This window comes from Bos mutus, chromosome 2, assembly GCF_027580195.1.
Source record: "Bos mutus isolate GX-2022 chromosome 2, NWIPB_WYAK_1.1, whole genome shotgun sequence".
Classification (NCBI taxonomy): domain Eukaryota; kingdom Metazoa; phylum Chordata; class Mammalia; order Artiodactyla; family Bovidae; genus Bos; species Bos mutus.
The window spans coordinates 113,611,703-113,633,226 of NC_091618.1; the positions used below are offsets into that span (position 1 = coordinate 113,611,703).

Consider the following 21,524-nt stretch of genomic DNA (forward strand, 5'->3'; position numbering starts at 1 on the left):
AGTGGCTGACTTTTTTTTTTCTGGGCTCCAAAATCACTGCAGATGGTGAGTGCAGCCATGAAATTAAAAGACGCTTACTCCTTGGAAGGAAAGTTATCACCAACCTAGACAGCATATTAAAAAGCAGAGACATTACTTTGCCAACAAAGGTTCATCTCATCAAGGCAGTGGTTCTTCCAGTGGTCATGTATGGATATAAGAGTTGGACTGTGAAGAAAGCTGAGTGCAGAAGAATTGATGCTTTTGAACTGTGGTGTTGGAGAAGACTCTTGAGAGTCCCTTGGACTGCAAGGAGATCCAACCAGTCAATCCTAAAGGAGATCAGTCCCGGGTGTTCATTCGAAGGACTGATGCTGAAGCTGAAACTCCAATACTTTGGCCACCTGATGCGAAGTACTGACTCATTGGAAAAGACCCTGATGCTGGGAAAGATTGAAGGCGAGAGGAGAAGGGGACAACAGAGGATGAGATGGTTAGATGGCATCACCAACTCAATGGAGATGAGTTTGAGTAAACTCAAAGTTGGTGATGGACAGGGAGGCCTGGCGTGCTGTGGTCCATGGGGTTGCGAAGAGTCGGACACAACTGAGCAACTGAACTGAACTGAATGAACATCCTTTGTTAGATATGTAGACAAACATAGTCTTTATAGTACAGGTGCAGCTGTTTCCAAATATGGAAATAATGAAAGGAGATTCAGGGAAGACTTGAGAAGAGAAAGAGCTTGGAGGGTAAATCTGACCTATAGACTAGAAGAAGGTACTTATTATTCCTGTTTTCTTACTTATTCTTGTAGTACTAGAGTCATGCCCATTATTTTCTTACTGATTTCTGTAGTACAGTATATGAAATTTAAAACTTTAGTGAACATCCTTTGTTAGATATGACAGTAATATCCCCTAGTCATCAAGTAAACTCTTGTTTTGTATGTACTAAATAAAAATATTTTTCTCTTTTTATTTGCAAACTTCCATATGATTTTTAGTTAAAAAAAAAATGGAACCTTGTTCCTGTGACACTTTCGTGGCATTACCTCCAGCAACAATTGATAACAGGATTATTTTTGGGAAAAATTCAGATAGACCCTGTGATGAAGTACAAGAAGTCGTTTATTTTCCTGCTGCAGTTCATGACAACCTGAAGGAACATCTTAAGGTAGGTGAAATGCATGTTTTGTTAACAGTATTTTTCTTTAAAAATGTCAAAAACAGTGTTTAAAAATCATTAGTTAGCTATCTGGCAGAGGCTATAGAAGTTAAAAAATTAAAGAATTTAAATTTCATAAATAATTTGAATCAGAACTAGAATTCTGGTCTTTTAGCGATTTGTAGAAAGCTAAAATAATTATTATTAGTTCTTTGAGCAAATATTTGAATGCTTACTATATGCAAGCATGTTGAATAGGAGAAAGAGAGTTAAAGCTTGCTGTCAAGACTGGTTTTGTCTTGCTTTTAACAGTTCCCTACCTTAACAACAGGTTTCCCAGGTGGCTGGGTGGCAAAGAATCCGCCTGCCAAATAGGAAACTGGGGCTGAATTTCCTGGGTCGGGAAGATCCCCTGGAGAGGGAAATGGTAACCCACTCTAGTATCTTGCCTGGAAAATCCCATGGACAGAGGAGACTGGTGGGCTATAGTCTGTGGGGTCGCAAGAGTCAGACAGGACTTAGGAACTAAACAACAATCACTCTTAACAAGAGGTGTGAGGTCTCATATTAAGATGTGTGAATGTGGACTTCCTTGGTGGTCCAGTTACTAAGAATCCGCCTGCCAATGCAGGGAACATGGATTCAATCCCTGGGCCCAGGAAGATTTCACCTGCTGCGGGCCAGCTGCACCCTTGTGCCACAACTATTAAACACCACAGCAAGAGAAGCCACCTCAACGAGAAGCCTGCACACCACAGCTCGAGTAACTCCTGCTGGCCACAACTCGAGAAAGCGTGGGTGCATCAACAAAGACCCGGCTCAGCCAAAAGTAATAATAATAAAATATCTGAAAGCTTCAAGAATGCTGTGGTTAACAGCATTTTAGAGCTCATGGAATTAAGATCCTTGGAATGGCTATGGAGGAAGATCCTAAATTGCAAAGATTTGTTGTTGCCAGCTTTCAACTTAAGTCAATTAGTTATTAATGTCAACCTGTCATAAAAATGCCAGCATGTTGCATCTGGCTAAATGAGGGGAGAAAAGATTTTATTTGCCTTGTTTACCCACCCTGCCCTGTAATGCCTATAATCATGAAGATGGAATAAATTGTAACATTTAGTTTCTATCATTAAAAAAAAAAAAACTAGTTTTGTCTTTCAGGAGCTTAGAGTCTAGTAGAGGAATAGGATGTGTATGTAACTAACTACCTTGTAAAGAAGGATGAAGTTTCAACACCAAATTTAAGAGCAGCAATTTGTGACAGCAGTGGGGAAGAAGCAATTAATTCAGACTAGGAATCAAAGAAGGCTTCACCAGAAGTTGGGGTTTCAGCTGGAATTTGATGGGCAAAAAGGATTCTGATTGGTGTAGAATAGGAACAGTCATTCCAGGCTCTGGAAATGGCAGTTTTATCATCAGAAGAGGTTTTTTGATCCAGTGGTAACTGTCAATACTATGCACTAGTCATTTGATAGTATACACGTCAATTAAAGGATACTTTAAAAATTTTTTATTTAAAAAATCCATTTAGCATGGAATTTAAAGGGAAAATTTCACACTATGCTTTTATTGCTAAATTGTTTATTTTTAGATTCCATTTTTACTGATATTCTAGTACCAAGATATATTAAATATGTTTTATGTATTAGTTGTTCCTCCACATCCTTGGGGGATTGGTTCCAGGACCCCCTAGGATATCAAAATCATCTGATGCTCAAGTCCCTTATTATAAAATGACATATACATGCATATAATCTATGCACATCCTCTCATAAACTTTAAATTATTTCTAGGTAGTACAATATGTATGGCATGTAAATAGTTGTAAATATAATATAAATGCTATGTAAATAGTTTACAGCAAGTGGCAAATTTATTTTGCTTTTTGGAACTTTTTGGAATATTTTTTTTGCTGAATATTTTTGATGAGTGTTTAGTTGACTGTGGATATGAAACCTGTGGATATGGAGGGCTAATTGTACTAGGCCAGTGTTTTGTTTTGATAAGACTATTTATTCATCGTGGATCCATTTCTGTTTTATCTCTTCATATTTGTCTCACCTATCCTGTAAGCCAGTAGTTCTTGTTCTTTTCACTGTTGTGGATGTACCTGATGGGCGAATCCCACATGTGACATGGGCTTCTATGGCAATCACTTGTAGTTGAAGGCTGCCATATGGAATGTGTATCATTAATCCACATACATCTTCCTTTACAATATGTTTCAATATTTCACAACTAGAAACTCGCTTTCTCCTGAGCTTCTATTAGCGCCCCATCTTCACTTTTCTTCATAGTCCTTATACTTTGCATTTCCTTGTGTCTTAGTAATGTACAGGTCTTAGTTTCTTGAAAGCAAGATCTGTGTCTGATTCATCGTTATAACTAATATATATCTTAGCAGACAGGAGATGCTTCACATATCTGAGTGAATAAATGCTCTTAGGGACAATTCTGAATATTTTTTAAGGGTAATGCCTTATAATTGAAAATTTCAATTTAGTTATAATCTCTTTCGTAATAGTCAGGTCTTTGATCGATTTTAAGATTCTAGACTTGGGTAACTTTCTTTTTCAGTTTTATTGTTGTTGCTATGACTTTCTTTACAGTGTACTTACATAGAAATTGATCAAGTTCCTGAAACATATGCCGTTGTCCTTAGTCGCCCAGCTTGGTTATGGGGAGCAGAAATGGGAGCCAATGAGCATGGAGTTTGCATTGGGAATGAAGCTGTATGGGGAAGAGAAAAAGTTTGTGATGAAGAGGCACTACTGGGCATGGACCTTGTCAGGTTATTTTTTTGTTACATTTTTGCACTATAGAACTTGTCTAAGTTTAAAATTTTGGTGTAACTTTTAACATGTTTTATCTTCCTTTTTTTTTTTTCATTGTTTGGACTTTGATACTTTATAGTTTGTGTTAAAAATGCTTTAGAATCAGTTCAAATGTCATTTAATTAGGAAAAGGGAGGGAGGGAGTGAGTGAGTGAAGTCGCTCAGTCGTGTTCGACTCTTTGCGACCCCATGGACTCCAGGCTCCTCCGTCCATGGGATTTTCTAGGCAAGAGTACTGGAGTGGGTTGCCATTTCCTTCTCCAGGGAACTTCCCGACCTAGGGATCGAACCCAGGTCTCCCGCATTGTAGACAGACGCTTTACTGTCTGAGCCACCAAGGAAGTCAGGAGAATTGAAAATTATGACTCATTGGAAGCACTTAACATACTTTATTAGACCATAACTAATTCTCACAGTTACCTTATGGGGTATTATTATTATCCTGATTTTACAGATGAGAAATCTGGAGGTTTAGAGTTAAATCAACTTGCAAATAAATTACCAAGTTGGAATTTGAACACTGATCTTTGTTTTCATCATCCCAAACTAATTTCAGAAGGAATACGTTAGAAGTTGGATTTCACTATATCTATTAACTTGAAGAGGTTTTTCTTTGAACATTAACACAAAATCTCATGTGCATGAAATTATTTAAGAAAAATAATGGAAATTTCTTTTAATCTGAGAGCTTTAATATTTTTATTTTAGACTTGGCCTTGAAAGAGGTGATACAGCTGAAAAAGCCCTCAATGTCATTGTTGATTTATTAGAAAAATATGGCCAGGGTGGAAATTGTTCAGAGGGCAGGATGGTATTTAGCTATCACAACAGTTTCCTGATAGCAGATAGAAATGAAGCCTGGATTCTGGAGACTGCAGGAAAGTACTGGGCAGCAGAAAAAGTAGAAGGTATGGACAGCTTTTCATGATTTAATTTGTTTTACAGTTAATAAAATACCTCCTAATTGCAGACATTTCACTTAGTTGTTTTCCAAGATTTATACTCCAGTGCAATGAAGGGGAAAACTGCAGGGGAAATGAAAAAATATGAAAGAACATACAGTGAAAGAACTCTATAAAGAGCTTTCTTGAAAAAGAGGAAAAGGTGTTATTATCTCTTTTTCATAAATATGATATTAATTTCATATAACCTGTGTACATTTTCTGTGAAGTAACTCTTGTATGCTTTATAGTAGTTTTTTACCTTTTAATGAGATAAAACCATTACTTTATTATTTTTTCATGTTTTAAACTTTGGACTGAACTCCAAAATTTCATCATGTGTGGATATGGAGGTGAAGACTAGGGAGTGTTACTGGGGATTGGTGATTGTGAGTTAGTGGTTAGAAAGAATATGTTAGTAGTAACAGTAGTAAAGTGAAACATTTAATGTAATTGAGTAAATAAAACAGTTGATTGTTTTAGAATGATTTGCCTTTTTTTTTTTTAATTTCTTTGTGATCATATATACTCATTTTCCAGTGAGGAAATCCAGAGATATGAAATTATGTAGTCAGGGCAGTGAATGATAGAATTTATTGTTTTTAAATTTCATTTATTTATTGTTTTAGCCTTGGAATTTAAATATTTCCATCCTGACTCTTTGTTCAGTATTCCTTCACTTGAGTGTAGTCTTGTGCTAAGGCATATTCACATACCTTTTGTGTACTTACCCTGGATCTCATAGTTTTACAGATACACATGTGAAAATATTAAATAGTACATGAATAACACATACGTATATATGCCATGAATATTTAAAGAAAGGAAAAGTCATTGTGGACTGGAGAAGTTTAGAAACTCTTCATGAAGGTAGCTTTGAGCTTTGCAGGATTTGGATGCTATTTTTCACAACAGGTCATTGACAGTTGTTTCGATGGACATTTTATTTTATATTTTGCATGCATGTTTATCAATACATAAAACTTAATTGGAACTGTTTTTCTTATTATGATAATTAGCCTGATCATACCATTAATTACTTTTTATTTTGTCAAGTATGCTACATGCAAGAGAAAAACGAGTGTTTTTTGTTGAAAAAGTTAGCCCCACTGAGCCATCCAAAATGAACACCTTCATTGAGTCTGATTATTCAGTTGCAGATTAACTTTGCCAACTTGTTTCTCTTCCTAATAGTAAATGAGCCCACGAACTAAATAGCTTAACTCTAGGGAATTATTTTACTAGATGGAAAATTCTTCTTCTTTGACTTTGGTTCTATCATGACTTAAGTCTATTATTGTAGTGAGACCATCCCAAATATGACTTCATTAGAGTAATTTAACTGATTTCTACTTGGCCAACTGTCATTCTAAACTGTTTTAAAATGTTATTAATTTTTATTTATCATATCTATTTCATTTATTATGATTTGTTTAGAATAGGCTTTTATTGTTTCTTCTGTTTTGTATTTTAATTGAAAATTTTGTTATAACTTAAGTGTCATGATATTTTTAGAAGCCTTCTATTTCTGTTCTAAACTTACTTATGGCTATTTTTTAAACAGTAATTCATATAAAAGACTAATATCTAAAATACATAAATAACTGTCAGAATTCAACAGTAAAAAGACAATCCAACTAGAAAAATGAACAAGAAGACCCAAAGAGACATTTTGCTGAAAAGGATATACAGATATCACAAAAGCACACGAAATGATGTTTAACATCATTACCCATTAGAGAAATGCAAGCTAAAATCACAATGAGATATTATTATACCTGTATCAGAATGGCTGAGAAATTTTTAAATTTATTTATTTTAATTGGAAGATATTTGCGTTACAATATTGTATTGTTTTCTGCCATACATCAACATGAATCAGCCATAGGCATACATGTGTCTGGAACCTCCCTCTTGAACCTTCCTCCTACCTGCCACTCTATCCCACCCCTCTAGGTTGTCACAGAGCAGTGGTTTGAGCTCCCAGCATCATACAGCAAATTCCCACTGGCTATCTATTTTACTGGAATGGCTAAAAATTTTTAAATGACTCTACCAAATGGGTCACAGCTACATTGCTAGTAAGAATGTACAGTCACTCAGGAAAACATTTTGGCAGTTAAAAAAAGGATCTTAATATGTAACTATTATTCAGTGTAACACTTAAAATCTTGTGCATTTATCCCTGAGAAATAAAACTTAAATGCACACAAAAACCTGTACATGAATTTGTATGGCAGCTTTTTCCATGATAGGCAGAAACTGGAAAGAACCAAGCAGTCCTTTAACTTGGGAATATTTAAATGAACTGTAGTATGCCTATACCATGGAATACTACTCAGCAATAAAAAGGAATGAACTGTTGATACATATAATAACCTGGAATAATCTTTAGGAAATTAAACTGAGGGGAAAAAAAGCCTAAAATTATATATTGTATGATTCCATTTATATGGTTTTTCTTGAAATGACAATTATAGAAATGAATAACAGATGGTTGCCTGGGGTTAATGAAAGGGTGGGTGTGGGAGATGAGTGGGGGCGGCTATGAAAGGGCAACATGAGTGATCATTGTGATATCATCTTGACAGTATGACTATCAATACTTTGGTTGTGATATCATACAAAGTGTTACCATTTGGGGAGACAGTATAAAGATGCATAGTTTGTTCTTTAATTCTTATAATTGCATGTGAATCCATAGTTACCTCAAAATAAAAAGTTTAATTTAGAAAACTATTTATGCATTTTAGTGTGTAATAAATAGATGTACACGGTACAACATTTAGAAGCCTATATTTACATTGAAATAGTGATTAAGGATCATAATGTACAGAGATAGATACATTACATTAAATGTGACTTTTCTTCTCCCTTCCTCTCTTCTTTCAAAATAGAGGGAGTTCGCAATATTTCTAATCAGCTTTCTATAACGACCAAAATTGATCGGGAACACCCAGACATGAGAAACTATGCCAAGCAGAGAGGTTGGTGGGATGGGAAAAAGGAATTCGATTTTGCTGCAACATACTCTTATCTTGACACAGCCAAGATGATGATTTCACCAGGCAGATACTGTGAAGGCTACAAACTTCTGAATAAGCATAAAGGTAATTCATCTTCTCCAACACCACAGTTCAAAAGCATAAATTCTTCAGCGTTGTTTTACTTATAAAAATAAACATATTCACATGATTCAAAATTCAGAGGTACCCAAGTGAAGTGTCTCCCTTCTAAGGGTTATTCACTAGTCTTGTCTAACTCTTTGCGACCCCATGGACTTTAGCCCACCAGGATTCTCTGTCTGTGGAATTCTTCAGGTAAGAACACTGGAGTGGGTTGCCATTTCCTACTCCAGTCTCCCTTCTAACAGGCCCCTATTAAGTTATTTTTCCTATAGGCAGTTCCTTGTGTATTCTTTCAGAGATGTTGTATGCTTAATGAAATTATATATAGGTATTCTTGATTCTCTGTTTTACAAAATGGTTGCATTCCACACATACTTGTCTGCACATAACTTTTCACCAGTTAGCGGTAATGCATATCATTTTATTTTAATATGTACTGAACTTTTTCATTTTTTCAACAGGTACATCGTATTCTATTATTTTTGTATATTTTTATTTCCATATGGCTGTATTTTATCATTATAAAGATTGATTGTATGAATTATACTTTAGTTAACAAATTCCCTGTTACTTGGGTTGTTTTTAGTTTTTCACTACTGAAAATTATACAACATGCTTATAGCTTATTTATTTTCACATCCATGACCATTTTCCTAGAATACTTTCCTTGAAGTAGAATGTGGGGACAAAGAACGGGCATGTGTTGCGCTACTTTCATGTGGGAAAGTGAAAGTGAAGTCCCTCAGTCGTGTCCGACTCTTTGCGACCCCTGGACTGTAGCCCGCCAGGCTCCTCTGTCCAGGGGACTCTCCAGGCAAGAGCATTGGAGTGGGTTGCCATTTTCTTCTCCAGGGGATCTTCCCAACCCAGGGATTGAACCTGTGTCTCTTGCATTGCAGGCATACTGTTTACTGTCTGAGTCACAAGGGCTCTTTGTCTTGTCTATTTGCCTCCAAATAATTCCAGAAAAATTCTTTATCTGCCACGCAAAAATTATCTATCTGCCACCCAATAATTATGAAGATTATTTAGAAGATTATTGGGTGGCAGATAAATGCTAAAAGGCTCTTTGCACTAATAAAAATATGTGACTAATGTATACTCTTTCACTTGAAAGATAAAGTGGTTCTATAAATCAGTCAGAAAGCAACTTCTCAGAGATAAAATCAGTCAGTGATTGATACTTGCTTCTCAGGTATTCATTAAACAAATTAAATATACATATAGCAGAAAAACACAGCTTCCCAGGTGGCTCAGTGGTAAAAGAATCTGCCTGCCAGTGCAGGAGATGAAGGAGACCCACGTTTGATCCCTGGGTCAGAAAGATCCCCTGGGAGGAGGAAGTGGCAACCCACTCCAGTATTCTTGCCTAGAAAATCCCATGGACAGGGGAGCCTAGCTGACTATAGTCCCTAGGGTCGCAAAGAGTCGGACACAATGGAGTGACTAAGCACACAAATATGCACACACATACAGCAGAAAAAAGTTTGTGACAGAATGTTTTTAGAATGCCTTAATGTCATTATTTTCCAAGTATTTAATACCTTACTTTTAATTTCCAGAACATCTTATTATTTGAAAATTTTCCTCTAAGTTTCTTAATGTTAGTTTGTCATTTTATAAGTAGGTTATTTGAAGTGTCTTTTTTTCCATGTGGATCGAGATGTAGAAAACACTAAACTTTGTTACTCTAAGGATTTTGATTTTATGGTGACCATTATTGTAAAAGTAGAGATGGAGTAATGGTTGCAACAGTACCTACTCCTGTTTATTTAAAAAGTGTATCAAAGGCTAGACACTGTGCTAAGTGATTACACTATTTTCTTTAAGCAACCATGGTAAGTAGGTGTTATCTTCATTTTACAAATGAGGAAACTGTGTTTGTGCTCTTCACTTATCTCCTGTATGAAACTTAAAAAAAAAAAAAAAAAAAAAAAAAAGACTCGTATTTGTCCTCACATTTTCTCAGCACCTAGTTCAGTGTCTGCACTAGTGTATATGTATGCTTAGTAAGTTTTTTTTTGTTGTTAACAAAGGCTTGTAAATTGAATTGAACTATCTAACTTGCAGATAGTTTAACGATGATCATTATTGTGCCTTTTTTGTGTGTGTGTGTGGCAATAAACCTAAAGGGTTAGGACATAAAATTAGCAGATATTCTGAAAAAATGAAGAATATCAACACATAACTAAGCCGGACAGAAAAATGTCAAGAATTGTAAGGTTTAGGGTGATTGGATAAAAGGAATAAAAAATAGGTAGAAAAAATTATAAATCAATTAGCTACTACAGTGTAATAATTTATTATATTTAACTACAAAATGACTGAATTATAGATTTGAAATGCATACATGATTATAGTAATAGATGTGTCTGACATGAAACTTCTTTTTCCTCCAAGTATGAAGTACAGTTCATCCAGCTTTCTGTGCTTTGCCAAAGGAATAAATGTCTTTCCAGTACTTTTATAGAAAATTGTCTACTAGAATATTATAGCTAATTTTTCTTGTGATTTTTCTAGATGGAAGAGCCTATTTGTCTTCCTACCTGATAGCTATTAACTGTGCTGCATGTATGTCCAAATTGTATCTATATTCACTCACGTATTTTAAATGACTAGTTTAAATTGCAGTGAGATTGTACCCTGTGTTTTGCATTCATTTTCGTGAACCCTGCCACTGCAGTCTCAGTACTTATTCAATGCTTGCTAGTGGATTACTTATAGCTATCCTACTCAAGTGATCATGTAAATCCTTCTTTCATTTTGAGAATTGTAGGTTTTGAATACAGAAAACATTTTCATAATACCTGTCTTATCTCAGTGTTATGGTTTTGACACTGTTTTCATCAAAACTTGCTACTTATAGGAATTTATGTTTGAATCATTCTACAATCTCCCTGGGTGCAAAAGCTATGTGTCTGATAGGTGTGGATGGCTTTTGCTTTATTGTCTAGTTTTATAATTAAAGATTGTTTTCAGATATATACTTTTTTTGTTTCTCCCTGCATTTCTCTAAATTAACAGAAAGGTATTGCTCCTGTAACAAATTATCTACACATTATTTTTCTTTAATTTGAAGTCATAGCTATGTTATGGAGGAAGTGAAAATTTGCTATTAACATAAAGCAGTTGGTAGTTTGAGTGATTAAATGAGGATGGAACACTAGATTGTTTTATATGGAAATCAACTTTATTTTAATTTGAAATGTCACAGAATCACAATTTGGGTACTGACTTGATGTAAACTTATTTCTTTTAATTATTCCCATATATCATGGGAATGAGGGGAATTTCTTGCTTTTCATGCTTTATTTGTCCGTGTAAGTAATTTCATTTTTTTATTCCTTTGCTGTCATTGTAGTAGGATTTGGAAAGAGAAGAAACAAATAACACAACTGTGTTAAGTGAAAGTTATTTTTTTCTTTAGGACTAATTTTAAAGCAGTACCTAAACATTTACATATAAGTGTCTGAAAATATTTTATGTGATGGCAGGAACTCTATGTTTTGTGTTTTTTTTAAAATATACTTGTTACAATATGGATCTACCATATTCATTACTGTTATTAAGAAATTGATACTGCTTGAGGGCAAAAAGAGACATATATAATAAATGAGAGGCACAAAATCTGAGTTGGTTAAAAGCACAAAGCTGAACATCTGCTTCTGGTTAACAAGGGGTAGCTCGTACTGGACTAGCCTCTTCCCAAGAATAACTATAAAAGCTGGAAGAATAAAACCACTGTTTGAAGGCCTGGAAACAGTTAGGACATGAGGGGCCTAGATCCAGGAAATTGGAAAAAGACCATCTGCACTCTGAGAAGAGTCTGACCTTCTATGTCACTATTTCTCCTCCTAGCACTTGCTGACTTTTATGCACTGTGTATGTAGGATGAGTAGTCGCTAAGACCTTATAAAGTTAAGTAGAGATTTTGGCAGTCTTACAAGGTCTTAGGGACAAAAATTGGATTTGATGAACAACCAAGAAGGGGCCTGAGAAATACCCTAGGCTTTCAGTTGAAACTTCAGAAAGGCTGTACCTTAGAAATAAGAATGGACAGAGAATAGACCAGTCTCAGCTGGATCAATAGGTAATCTACGTATATTCCATCTGTTTGCCAGAATCTTCTGTGGAGGAAAATATCATGCAGAGCCTCTACAAATTTTCATTTATAGTGTCCAACATTTAATTAAAAAGTTATCAAATATGCCAAGAAATGGACCAAATGACTGAAAATCAAGAGAAAGACAGTAGAAACTGACCCACTGGTTATCTGCAATTAGTTTTATTGGATACAGACTTTTAAATTAATATGTTTTATATGTTTAAAAAAACTAGATGAGAAGATGGAGAATTTCATCAGAGAACTGAAATCTAGAAAAGAGAACCAAGTGGAAATAAAAGAACTGTTGTTGTTCAGTTGCTAAGTCGCATCTGACTGTGACCTCATGGACTGCAGCACGCTGGGTTTCCCTGTTTTCCACTATCTCCTGGAGTTTGCTCAAATTCATGTCCATGAGTTGGTGATGCTATCTAACCATCTCATCCTCTGCCTCCCCCTTCTCCTTTTACCTTCAGTCTTTCCCAGCATCAGGATCTTTTCCAGTGAGAGGTGCATCAGGTGGCCAGAGTATTGGAGCTTCAGCTTCAGCATCAGTCCTTTCAATGAATATTCAGGGTTGATTTCCTTTAGGATTGACTGGTTTCATCTCCTTGCTGTCCAAGGGACTGTCAAGTGTCTTCTCCAGCACCAAATTTAAAGGCACCAATTCTTCAGCACTCAGCCTTCTTTATGGTTCAACTCTCATATCCATACATGACTACTGCAAAAACCATAGCTTTGACTAGATGAACCTTTGTTGGCAAGGTGATGTCTTGGCTTTTTAATATGCTGTCTAGGTTTGTTGTGGCTTTCCTTCCAAGGAGTGTCTTAATTTCTTGGCTGCAGTCACCATCTGCAGTGATTTTGGAGCCCAAGAAAATAAAGTCTGTCACTGCTTCCATTTTTTCCCCCTTCAACTTGCCATGAAGTGATGGGACTGGGATGTCTTGATCTTAGTTTTTAGAACTGTAAATTTATAATTACTGAGAATTCAGTATAATAACTTATGAGACATAGCAGAAGAAAAAATTAGTGAATTGGAATATCAGTAGAAAATTTCTGCTTGAAACAGAGATAAGGCTTTGGAAAATACAGGCAGGAGTGGGAAAGCCATATAGGACCCATTGAAAAGGTCTAACATGTATGTAGGTGGAGTCCCAATAGGAAAGGTGAGAGAGAATACGGATGGGCAAAAAGCAAGATTTGAAGAGATACTGGCCAAGAATTTTCCCAAATTAATAAAAGTCGGCAAGTCACAGTTTAATGAAGCTCTACAAATCCCAAGGATAAATAAAAGGACACCACACCTGGGCCTATTGTAATAAGATTGTTGAAGAGGGAAATAAACAGAAAATCCTAAAAGCAGTCAGAGAGAAAATATATATTACCTTCAAAGCATCAAATATAAGACTGGCAGAAAACCTTTGCCTTCAACAGAAGGGAAAGAATCTAGAAGACTGTAAAATGACACCTTTAAAGTGATAGAGAAAAATAATTATTACCAATTTAGAATTCCATATCCAGTGAAAATATACTACAGAAATGAAGTTGGACTAAAATTTGAGAGAATTCATCACTAACCCAATTGGCTGGAATCAAGATTGCCAGGAGAAATATCCACAACCTCAGATATGCAGATGATAGCACTCTAATGGCAGAAAGCAAAGAGAAACTATAGAGCTTCTTGATGAAGGTGAAAGAAGAGAAGCGTGAAAAAGCTGACTTAAAACTCAACATTCAAAAAACTAAGATCATGGCATCCAGTCTCATCACTTAATGGCAAATAGATGGGGAAGAGTGGAAACGGTGACAGATTTTCTTTTCTTGAGCTCCTAAATCGTTGCAGACGGAGACTGTAACCATGAAATGAAAAGACATTTGCTCTTTGGAAGAAAAGCTATGACAAACCTAGACAGTGTGTTAAAAAGCAAAGGCATCACTTTGCTGACAAAGGTCCATATAGTCAAAGCTATGGTTTTTTTCAGTAATCATGTATGGATGTTAGAGTTGGACCATAAAGAAGGCTGAGTGCTGAAGAACTGATGTCTTCTAATTGTGATGCTGGTGAAGACTCTTGAGAGTCCCCTAGACAGAAAGGAGATGAAACCAGTCAATCCTAAAGGAAATCAGTCCTGAATATTCATTGGAAGGACTGATGCTGAGGCTGAAGCTCCAATGTTTTGGCCATCTGATGTGAAGAGCTGACTCACTGGAAAAGACCCTGATGCTGGGAAATATTGAGGGCAGAGGGGAAAGGGACTACAGAGGATGAGATGATTAAATGGACTCAACTCAATGGACATGAGTCTGAGCAAACTCCAGGAGATAGTGAAGGACAGGGAAGCCTGGTGTGCTGCAGTCTATGGGGTTGCAAAGAGTTGGACACAAGTTAGCAACTGAATAACAATGAAACAACAAATCAGTTGGTACTAAAAGAAATACTGAGTTACTCTTCAGGAAAAATGATATTAGAAGCAAGGTGGGTGAGAGTGAATGAAGAGTAAAAGAAACAGTAAATGTGTGGGTAAAACTAAATAAATATTGTCTGAAAGAGGAGAGTGAAAAATTTGGCTTAAAGCTCAACATTCAGAAAACTAAGATCATGGCATCCAGTTCCATCACTTCATGGCAAAATAGATGGGGAAACAGTGGCTGACTTTATTTTTCTGGGCTCCAAAATCACTGCAGATGGTGATTGCAGCCATGAAATTAAAAGACGCTTGCTCCTTGGAAGGAAAGTTATGACCAACCTAGACAGCATATTAAAAAGCAGGGACATTATTTTGCCAACAAAAGTCTGTCTAGTCAAGGCTGTGGTTTTTCCAGTAGTCATGTATGGATGTGAGAGTTGGACTATAAAGAAAGCTGAGTGCCAAAGAATTGATGCTTTTGAACTGTGGTGTTGGAGAAGACTCTTGAGAGTCCCTTGGACTGCAAGGAGATCCAACCAGTCAATCCTAAAGGAGATCATTCCTGGGTGTTCATTGGAGGGACTGATGTTGAAGCTGAAACTCCAATACTTTGGCCACCTGATGCAGAGAGCTGACTCATTTGGAAAGACCCTGATGCTGGGCAAGATTGAAGGCAGGAGGAGAAGGGGATGACAGAGGATGAGATGGCTGGATGGCATCACCAACACAATGTACATGGGTTTGGGTGGACTCTGGGAGTTGGTGATGGACAGGGAGGCCTGGCGTGCTGTGGTTCATGGGGTCGCAAAGAGTCGGACATGACTGAGTGACTGAACTGAACTGAACTGATAATAATTTTATGACCAATGACCATAGCTGCTGTGTTCAAGTTCTGTTGTGTGTTGACTTTGTATAGTACTAAGGCTGCGCTTCCTGAAGGCTGCTCCTGGTCAATGACTGAAAGCATCAGGGAGACTAAGGTAGCCCCATGCCTGGGGTCATTGAACTCTTCTGATGTCTGACTTTGGGTCAAGGACTTCCTGAGAGCCTTGCAAACTTTCCTTAGATGGCATGTTAGTCTAGGTCACTTTCACTCAGTCTTTCTTCCTTCCCTATTAAACCCAGGTTCAGACTTCAGTTGCAGTCTGGATTACTTGTCATTTTCTCTCATAGGCATTTTCCCTCATAAAATCTTTATACATTTACACACTGCTATATTTAAAATGGATAATCAATGAGGACCTACTGTATTGAATAAGGAACTCTGTGCAGTTATGTGGCATCCTGAATAGGAGGGGAGTTTGGAGGAGAATGAATACATGTATATGTATGGCTGAGTTCTTTTGCTGTCTGTTTGAAACTATCACAACATTATTAATCGGCTGTCAGTTCAGTCAGTTCAGTCAGTTCAGTCACTCAGTCGTGTCTGACTCTTTGCAACTGCAGCATGCCAGGCTTCCCTGTCCATCACCAACTCCCGGAGCTTGCTCAAACTCATGTCCATAGAGTTGGTGATGCCATCCAACCATCTCATTTTCTGTCATCCCCTTCTCCTTCTGCCTTCAATCTTTTCCACCATCAGGGTCTTTCCCAGTCAGTTCTTGTCATCAGGTAGCATCAGTCCTTCCAATGAATATTCAGGACTGATATCCTTTAGGATTGACTGGTTTGATCTTCTTGTTGTTCAAGGGACTCTCAAGAGTCTTCAACAATACAGTTCAAAAGCATCAATTCTTTGGTGCTCAGCTTTTTTTATAGTCCAACTCTCACATCCATACATGACTGCTGGAAAAACCATAGCTTTGACTAGACGGACCTTTGTCAGCAAAGTAATGTCTCTGCTTTTTAATATGCTATCTAGGTTTGTCATAGCTTTTCTTCCAAGGAGCAAGCATCTTTTAATTTCATGGCTGCAGTCACCATCTGCAGTGATTTTGGAGCCCCCCAAAATAAAGTCTACCACTGTTTCCATTGTTTCCCCATCTATTTGCCATGAAGTGATGGGACTGGATGCCATTATCTTTGTTTTTTGAATGTTGAGTTTTAAGCCAGCTTTTTCACTCTCCTCTTTCACTTTCATCAAGAGACTCTTTAGTTCCTCTTTGCTTTCTGCCATAAGGGTGGTGTCATCTGCGTATCTGAGGTTATTGATATTTCTCGTGGCAATCTTGATTCCAGCTTGTGCTTCATCCAGCCCGACATTTCACATGATGTACTCTGCATATAAGTTAAATAAGCAGCTATAGTCCAATATGAAATAAAGTTTAAAAAAAGCCTTTGTATATTTGAAAAAATTTAAATCATCAAGCCAAGTTTGTTGAAGCCAGACTGAAATTCGGTTCTCTCTCTCAAAAGCTTTGTACATAGAATTGGCATCTGCTTTTCCAAGACCCAGATGAATACAGTAGAATTAAATATATGAGAAATAGGACAAAAGATAGGAGGCAGTAATTGGAGTAAAAGTGTTACAAGGTCCTTGTATTAACTAAGTGGTGAAGAACTAATTTAAGACAGACTGTAATATATAAAGTCAAGAGAAAATAAGAAGAAATGTACAAATAAGCTAACATGGTAGAAATAGAATAATAAATACTTGAAAAAATTAAAGAAGGCAAGAAAGGATAAAAGGGGAAAAAGAATAGCTGGCATAAATAGAAAGCTAGTAATAAAATATCCCATGGAGAATTGTTCTTATATGGTTTTTATCTTTGATGTCATGCTTTTAGAAAGGTCATTTCCACTGTACCAGAAATGGTTATCTACATCTTATAGTTTTATTTTTAAAATTTATATTATAATTCTTTTGGAATTATTCTAAGATAATGTATGAATTAGGATTGCAGCTTCTTTTTTTAAAAAATCACTTCTCAAATGATTACCCAATGATCTTAGCACCACTTGTTTTAAAAATTTTTTGATGGAGTATAGTTATAGTGTGTTAGTTTCAGTCGTACAGCAAAGTGAATCAGTTATATGTATGTATGTGTGTATATACACACGTACTTTTTTTTAAGATTCTTTCCCCATATTGGCCATTATACAGTATTGAGTAGAGTTTTCTGTCAGTACCACTTTTTAAATGAATTATATTTTGTCTACTGATTTGAAGTGCTAACCAATCTTATCAAATATTAAATTCCTAAGTAAACCCAAGTGTAAATTAGATTACTGTATTTATCCATAGCCTAGGACAATGCCTGACATTTAATAGGTGTTCAATAAATTTGTTGAATGAATGAGAACTAAAGAGAGAAAGTCCCATTTTTGTCTTTAGAGAATTTGTAATCTAATTGCAGAGATAGGAACAATACAGACAAAAGATCAGGAATTTATAGTCTAATGGCAGAGATAGACAAAAGGTAGGACCAATGCAGGTGAAAGATAGGAAAATGTTATTTCACTTACGTTTGGTAGAAGTTTTCATTTGAAGGAGTTTTAATGTGATTCAGGGAGAATAGAGAATCATAAATTTTGGAGATAAGAATCATTATCATGTGAGAAGATATTTTGGCTACTCTTGGAGGACTGCATTGTGGAGGGGTAAGGTTATCCATCCTGTCATGAGAGATCCTAAGCCACATAAACATGTGTAGAATGGAGCCGAGCTGTCTGAAGGCATGCTGGGCTTTTTAAATTTTTTGGCAGAAATGCCTTCCAAATACAGGATTCTGAGGCTCTCTGTAACCATGGACATGTTGTGTTTGGTAAAAAGATAAAATATATATTTTTTTCTGTTTTTCTCAAAAAAATCTTAATATACCAAACTTTACCTATGAAAGCAGAAAACAGAATATAATGCATTTATATTTATCATGCACAATGGACATTTAGATTTTTGAAGTAGTCTGACAAAACTGTGTACATACAAGTTCCACTAGCCAATAATGTCTTTCGCCTCCTTGATTCCCAATCAGGTTTTCATAAAAGAGTATTAATGTCAGACATAGAAATTATTACAGGACAAAATAATTTGTTATTTTCTAAAGAACATCTTTTGTAATATTGAAAACTAAACACAATATTCTCTTGATATTTGGTTCCTAGAATGGATAGACTCAGATTATAATTATTGATGTTGTTAGCTAATTGCTAACTACATACCCCTTAAAAAATTTTGGAAGGGCAATGAGATTGAGTGTATTTTGTATTATTGATTTCTTCTTCTTAAGAGATAACAGATTTATCCTGTTATAATGTTTTGAGATTTTGTTTATTTTATATTAAAAAAAAAATCTTCCTTGTGACAGCCCAGTGAGTCTAACAGTTATGATACAAGATTTGCTTATAGTCAGTCTTACTTAATACCTAAACCAGTATCTCATGTTATATATTATCAGTAGAGAAAGCAGTTCATAATTGCAGGATACCAGTTTGCAAATGCATATGTATTTGATGGTCTTAAAATTTATTTCCCTAGGAAACATAACTTTTGAAACAATGGTGGAAATTCTCCGAGATAAACCAAGTGGCATTAATATGGAGGGAGAATTCCTGACCACTGCAAGCATGGTTTCTATTTTACCTCAAGATTCCAAACTTCCTTGTATTCACTTCTTTACAGGGACTCCTGATCCTGAGAGGTAAAGTCACAAATACTATAAACCAGGCAGGGACTGGGGTAGAGTCATTAGTCTGGTCATGATTTTATCAGGCTAAATTTTTGTTGCGCCAATATGACAAAAATTTTCTACTGAATGTTTTATTCAGGTTTTAGTCTGCCATTGCATATTTGTTATATAACTGTTCTCATTCTTATGGGATGAAAATGTTTATTGTTTCTGGTACACAGTTATTCCTATCCCCTCTTTCCCCAAATATATTTAAAATTGTCAAGAAAAGAAAGTAGATAGGTTTTCTTATGCAGATTTCCATATTAAATATTAGATGATCAGTAAAATGGTTTAACAATCTAGAAAATACATGTAAAACTTAAAATATCAATAGTTCAAGCTTTATCAAGGAGGATTATACAGGCTATCTTGATTTAAATTGTTGGTATCTCTCATAAAACATAATGCACATTACATTTAGAAATGATCTTATGTTTGCTCTTATCTTTCATCTTACTAAAGATATCATCAAGCAAATGGAATGAAACTTGTGAACCCTTTATTAATACTTCTGTTTATTTTCATCCCATATCCTAATCCTCAATATATTGCACTGAGGATTGTTCTTACCCTCCAACTGTGGAGTTTGCAGTAAAAAATGAACCATAATTTAACTTGACACTGTTTATATGCCAGGCCCTTTGTTAGGTTCATGGGAATTCAAGGCTAAATAAAGGATGTCCCTTGCCCCAAAAGAAGATCCTAGTATACCAAGGAAGATAGGCACAGGCAAAACTAGTATGACAGGAACAATCAGTATGTTATAAATGAGTAGAAACTGGAGGGAATCATAGAAGATTTAGAATAATGCTGAATATTTTTTTATATCGCACATACCAACTTAATACCTTTTCTTCTAGATCTGTTTTTAAGCCTTTCATATTTGTGCCGAATATTTCACAACTGTTGAACACCAGTTCACCTACATTTGAACTTGAAGATTCAGTTGGAAAGAAGCTACAATTTAACAGTAAGCCTGACAGAAGACATCCACTCTACCAAAAACATCAACAGGCCTCGGAAATACTAGATAATAAGACGGTATGATTAGATTATCTTTTCTGTTTATCATGAAGAATAACTTAAAGTATGATTCAATTCATATTTTGAGCTTTGGAATGTCAGCCTTCTTTTCTTTATATAAAAATAGGTCTAAAAATAGTTTGGATGGCTGGACTATAATAGAGCTGTATTATTTCTGTATGTGTGCTCAGTCGCTCAGTCATGACCAAGTCTTTTTGACCTCGTGGACAGTAGCCCACCAGGCTCCTCTCTCCATGGAATTTTCCAGGCAAGGATACTGGAGAGGGTTGCCATTTCCCCCTCCATGGGATCTTTCGAACCAAGGATCGAACTCACGTCTCCTGTGTCTCCTGCACTGGCAGGTCAATTCTCTACCATGGAGCCACCTGGGAAGCCCTTATATTATTTTTGACCTTTGGTTAAAAATAATGGTTAAGTATGTAGTTTGAATTTTTTACAGCAATTTATTATATTAAGCATAATAACAATCTGTTCAGTTCAGTCGCTCAGTCGTGTCCAACTCTTTGCGACCCCATCAATCGCAGCACACCAGGCCTCCCTGTCCATCACCAACTCCCGGAGTTCACCCAGACTCACGTCCATCGAGTCAGTGATGCCATCCAGCCATCTCATCCTCTGTCGTCCCCTTCTCCTCCTGCCCCCAGTCCCTCCCAGCATCAGAGTCTTTTCCAATGAGTCAACTCTTCGCATGAGGTGGCCAAAGTACTGGAGTTTCAGCTTTAGCATCATTCCTTCCAAAGAAATCCCAGGGCTGATCTCCTTCAGAATGGACTGGTTGGATCTCCTTGCAGTCCAATGGACTCTCAAAAGAGTCTTCTCCAACACTACAGTTCAAAAGCATCAATTCTTCGGCACTCAGCCTTCTTCACTGTCCAACTCTCACATCCATACGTGACCACAGGAAAAACCATAGCCTTGACTAGATGAACCTTTGTTGGCAAAGTAATGTCTCTGCTTTTGAATATGCTATCTAGGTTGGTCATAACTTTCCTTCCAAGGAGTAAGCGTCTTTTAATTTCATGGCTGCAGTCACCATCTGCAGTGATTTTGGAGCCCAAAAAAATAAAGTCTGACACTGTTTCTACTCTTTCCCCATCTATTTCCCATGAAGTGGTGGGACCAGATGCCATGATCTTCATTTTCTGAATGTTGAGCTTTAAGCCAACTTTTTCACTCTCCACTTTCACTTTCATCAAGAGGCTTTTTGAGTTCCTCTTCACTTTCTGCCATAAGGGTGGTGTCATCTGCATATCTGAGGTTATTGATATTTCTCCCGGCAATCTTGATTCCAGCTTGTGTTTCTTCCAG

At 36.3% G+C, this 21,524-nt stretch overlaps 1 protein-coding gene across 2 annotated transcripts in view; it reads left to right on the forward strand.

Annotated features, from left to right (window-relative positions):
• Positions 1-21,524, forward strand: part of SCRN3 (secernin 3) — a 34,618-nt gene that overhangs the window by 2,289 nt on the left and 10,805 nt on the right. Inside the window, exons 2-8 of one of the 2 annotated variants that reach the window (XM_070358623.1) lie at positions 986-1,155; positions 1,778-1,975; positions 3,756-3,937; positions 4,689-4,888; positions 7,819-8,031; positions 18,980-19,142; positions 20,033-20,213. In XM_070358623.1, coding sequence (XP_070214724.1) covers positions 986-1,155; positions 1,778-1,975; positions 3,756-3,937; positions 4,689-4,888; positions 7,819-8,031; positions 18,980-19,142; positions 20,033-20,213 — 1,307 coding nt within the window. The remainder of the gene's footprint in view (positions 1-985; positions 1,156-1,777; positions 1,976-3,755; positions 3,938-4,688; positions 4,889-7,818; positions 8,032-18,979; positions 19,143-20,032; positions 20,214-21,524) is intronic. The other variant, XM_005907235.2, reaches the window with a different exon arrangement.